A 5,139-nucleotide genomic window follows, 5' to 3' on the forward strand; every position below is an offset into this window, starting at 1 on the left:
ATATAGATGGGCACGAATTGTTATAAAAATCGAAAGTACATTTTCCGAAGAATTCAAATAGAACAAATGTTAAGCTGTAATTCGAGAATTAACTTGAATTATATGTTAATTAATGCATGGTGATTTATATTGCGCCGATGGCCACCAGTTAAATCGTGATTTCAGACTTGAAATCGATATTCACTTCGCATTAACTGAACTCGCGATTAAAATCGTATTCAGCATCTCGAGTTAAACATAGAATATGACTATTAGATGCGGAAAATGTCTTAAACAGGAATATTTACTGTGTAACATTTCAATATGTCCTTACTTGAATGCCGCAGTTTCCAAGAACCTAGTGAAACGATGTTTTAACGAAACTAATTCTACCATAGGCTAAATAATGGCGTAGCGTAGTGGGGGCGACAAAATTTCACAATAAATAATATCATCTTGTAAAAATTTGAACCATTTTACTTCGTATTATCGTCGCTACTACGATTCGGACAGATTGAAATGAGCACGGGGAATAGTGTTACCATCCGGATGGTCCGAGAATCGACTCACCATCCGAATGAACTATTAATTTTACCTGGTGATACCGTGCACAACCTTTCGACCTTTTTTTTATTTTGCTTGTTCGATTCTATTCACATACACCTCCAATATCCAATAGAATAGGTCATCTAGGTCAGCGGTCCCTAACCTTTTTATCGCCGCGGACCGGTCAACGTTTGATATTTTACCGCGGCCCACTGAAGGGGGACGTTGATTGTTTATATTTTAGATTGATTTAATTTAATAATTTTAATTTAATTGTATTTAAACATGCCTTCAAAATAAAATACAGTTACACCAAAAAATGAATATAATGTGATTTAACATTTTAACTCACTAGAACGCTAAATCAATGAGAACCCTGAGCTTGTTTCATTGCAACGAGACGGTTCCCTCTGGGGTTAATAGGAGACAATGACACCCGAAGTGTGTTTCTTATGTCCAGTTTATTCTGTTGTTCTGTCGTCCATTAAAAGTTGCACAAACCTTAGGAAATACACCATAGTAAATAAAATGGAAATAATTTAATGTTCCTTGGGCAGCCTGGTACCATTTGATCGGGGGTTGGGGACCACTGCCTTATATAATGTAATACATTAAACTAGGCCTACAGTTCAGTTTGGCAGGGAGGGGAAGAGTGCTGCAATGCCACAGCCCTAGCAGAAATTTGAATTTGCCGACTGGAATGCTTTCGGTTGATTGGTATTTGGATAATTGATGCTCTACTGTATATACAGAACTTTAGTGAATTGTATATATTTTTCCCACCTTTGATTACAATAAAATTGATTCCTATAATCATCACTGCATATCAATAATCTAAATTTATTTAAATTTACCCATTTTGTGACTATAATTGAAATTCTTAATAGAAGAACACAATGCTAAAAGAAAGAAAAATAATTTGGGTTATCAAATACAGACAGTTTTGTCATAGCCCAAAGTAATTTTGCAATATAATAGAAGATCAATATTACAATTTCCAAATAGTAATGGAATTTGGCATAATTCACTATCTTACTGTGTATCTAGATGGAGAGTTAAAATACACATCAATTAAACGTCTCAGTCAGTGATTATCACAATATTGTATTACTCAATATTTAATATATTACAATCTAAACTTCATAAAAAGGTGATCTTACTTGACTTATGATGATAATTAAGTTGAAAAAATAAAAATATTCTTAGACAGTGGTGACTATTACTGGATTATCTTTGGATATATTCTTTTACTTTAGTATAAGTATGGCCAGTGAGAATCTATTTGATATGGTGGAGTTTAACAATCTCACTAAATTAAACAGGAATATGACTGGTTTGCTGAGCAACAGTGTCAATTTACCATTCTGGAGACTTAGGAATAAATCCAGATGAGTCGAGAAACCCCGGGAATTTTTTGGGGATCTGTTGTGGATACGTCGAGTCCCATTCCTCACACTGCCTGACTACCCCCATGATGGGCTTTGAAAAAAAAAGAAGGGCCTCTTACTGACTTTGAGGAAGAAAGTGTAGAAGACAAAAACTGAGTTATAATGTTTACGTTCATGTTTATTTCAATTAAATGACATATATAAAGAATTATTCTCTTGCACATTCTAGTCAATCATTTTCTCCTGACTGTTTTTCAAAGCAAGTTTTATTCTTGGCTTGCATAATGAAGAAATAGAATATGAAAAATATCCCATTATATTTGTACTCATTTTTGCATGGGCAATTTTCAAAACATTTTATGCTCACAAATTTTTAGGAACTTTGCAATGTCACATCTTCAGTATCTGCAAACTTTGAGATTTTTTTTTTTTCAGTTCTTGTTATTACTTTCGCACGGTGTTTTGCTTTATCAATTGATTTTGGACAAATTTCGAAAGTATATTATAAACTTTATAGCCCTTTATTTTACTGCATATACTATGTGATAAACGAAACAAAAGTAAAATTGTACTAAATTCATTTTTGCATTTGAATATTGAATTGATAAGTAAATGATGTATTTTCTGCAAAATTTTGATATTTCAAAGGTTTTGTGTCTCTTGGCATTCAGTTTTTTCACAATTTACTATTGTTGTAAAATTTTAAATTACCAACTGCTGCAACAGCCCAGTGAGATCAAAAAACACATTACTGGAATATGTAATGTGCACCAATGATTGTTATAAATAGTATATTATTAATCATAATATAAGATCACCTGTAGAAAAGTAGCAGCATTTAGAACAGTGTATCATCAAATAATATCAAAATTAAAACATTAAAAAAATGTACTATATATTCTTCCTTCTATAAGAGTCCTCCATACCTTCAGAGAGTTTGAATTTTTTTACAGAGCAAAATTTTATCATGAAAATATTATGTTTGCTGTGTTTTCATAACTTCTATAATAGACTATCTTGATTTTCATATCAATAAATTAAAAAAAATATTTTGCTAATTTTCAACTTAAGGAAATAGTTTTTATAAATAGAAATGTGTTATAAATTTGCTTAAATTTTAATTATTAAACATTTTCCAATCAAATGCCATCCTTAACTCATTCAAAATTTATTTTTTAGGTTGTTTTCCAACCCTTTACAGTCTACGAGAAAGTACAGTATCAGTTTGAAGAAGACAGTTTTGATACAGTACCTGATCTAGTAACTTATTATGTAGGTAATAAGAGAGCAGTGTCGGCCGCTTCTGGAGCTATTATAAATTGTCCCGTAAACCGTACAATGCCACTTACATATTATGCTAGCAGATACGGATTGCAGTGTCAACTCCATTATGCTGCACTGGCTGCCGAAACAGATATCAGAGAAGCCGATCGAAGTCCGTGTTTGGCAAGAAGACATTCGCAACCCTGCGAGGACGGAAGTTTGTCGGCAGAATCTCATCCCGGCACCTTTAACAAAACGGCCACTTCTTCCGTTGCAGGATTTGCAACTCTGCGGCCACATCATCAACCTGCAGGATGGAAAGGAATGGCAAGAATTGGTAGCGATCCTCAGCTTAGTCCCACCCAAGAGCGAGATGGCCCTCCACCCAAACCTAGCAGACTACCTAACCAACACGTATACACAGAACCCATTTATAAAGATGGCAATGCTCCAAGTAACGGCCATTCACCAAATATCAACATAACAGATATGTCAACTCCAAATTTAAATCCCCCGTCTTGTTACGACTTAAATAAATTTGCAACCACATTACTTCAAACAGAAAACAAACCTCTAGAATCATCTACATTGTTGCAGATTAGACGTCTGTTATTAGAAAATGGTCCAAGAATACTAGCAAATCACTTGACTAGAATTGATTTAGATATGTTGAAAAATAGCACGGATTTTGATTTTGGTTTAGGTGTGGTATCGGGACTTGAACTAATTACTTTGCCACAAGGAAAACAATTACGAATGGATTTGATGGAAAGGTAATATCTTTAAATTATTAAAGTATTTTAATAAATGTTGTGTGTTTAAATACTTAATTTTATAGGAATCACTGTTTGAGATACTTTGTAGCAGTGACAATACTCACCTGTAGCAATGAAGAAGAACGAGCAAATCTGGTACATAAATGGATTCAAATAGCTATAGAAACAAAAACTGCACTAGGAAATTTATATGGATTTACAGCCATCATGCAAGGTTTGGCTTTACAACAGGTAATATTGAAAATAAATTTTTAATGGAATTTTAAATATATATATATTTTTAATTCTGTTCAATTTTATACTTTTATAGATAGATCGCTTGAGGTCAACGTGGCTAACGGTTCGTCAAAACTTCACCGAAAATGCATTCACTTATGAAACAAAATTACGACCTACGCTTAAGTCAATGCAAGAATGCTCCAATCCGCAAGCTCCCAACACTTGTATTCCATATCTGTTATCGCTGATAACAATATTACAGCGGCATATAGAAGTAATAGAAAATAACGAATTAAATGCGGAACCACAAGTAGAACCAAGCGGTAAAAAAACCGTTAACATTCTGTCTCTCGGGCTACAATGGGAACAGAGTGCTTCGGATTACGGACTTCAACTGCTCTTACTACATCTAGAGTTGGGACGAACATTTGTACAACAATGCACAACATACAGGAGGAACGGAGAAATAGTATTGGATAACGTTAAGTTTGACAATTCCATTTTAGATATGTTCAAAACAGAATTCCATCTGAAGTTTTTATGGGGAAGTAAAGGTGCTAATGTTGCTGCAGCCGAAAGATATACTAAATTCGATCAAGTTCTGCAAGTTATGTCAGAAAGGTGCGAGAGCAGTTAATTAGCATATTTAATTAAATATCTAATTAAATCATTATCATAAGTATACAGATCAAGTTTTTGCTATCTACCTCACGAGTTGTTTTGTACATCATGTATAATATCTTTTTTTTAGATTTGATTTATATATATATATATATATATTAGCAGGACTAATTTTTTAAATAAGCACAATTTCACTTTAAGAAGTTTTTGTTTTAAATATTATATGAGTATCCGTAAAATAATTTGTCAAATTTTGACAACCATGGAAAATACATTCCATAACATACAAGTATTTTTATTTATTATATAAAGCAGTTAAAAACAAAAATGCTTTTAAATTCATTATA

General features: G+C 32.9%; 1 protein-coding gene across 1 annotated transcript in view; it reads left to right on the forward strand.

The window, feature by feature from the left end:
- LOC111618505 (breast cancer anti-estrogen resistance protein 3-like) overlaps positions 1-5,139 on the forward strand; it is a 25,239-nt gene extending 20,100 nt beyond the window's left edge. The window contains exons 6-8 of the mRNA XM_023360045.1: positions 3,093-3,949; positions 4,015-4,183; positions 4,263-5,139. Coding sequence (XP_023215813.1) covers positions 3,093-3,949; positions 4,015-4,183; positions 4,263-4,808 — 1,572 coding nt within the window. The 3' untranslated portion in view covers positions 4,809-5,139. The remainder of the gene's footprint in view (positions 1-3,092; positions 3,950-4,014; positions 4,184-4,262) is intronic.

Source organism: Centruroides sculpturatus, unplaced genomic scaffold (assembly GCF_000671375.1).
Source record: "Centruroides sculpturatus isolate CEXI.00-Female unplaced genomic scaffold, Cexi_2.0 scaffold156, whole genome shotgun sequence".
Classification (NCBI taxonomy): Eukaryota; Metazoa; Arthropoda; class Arachnida; order Scorpiones; family Buthidae; genus Centruroides; species Centruroides sculpturatus.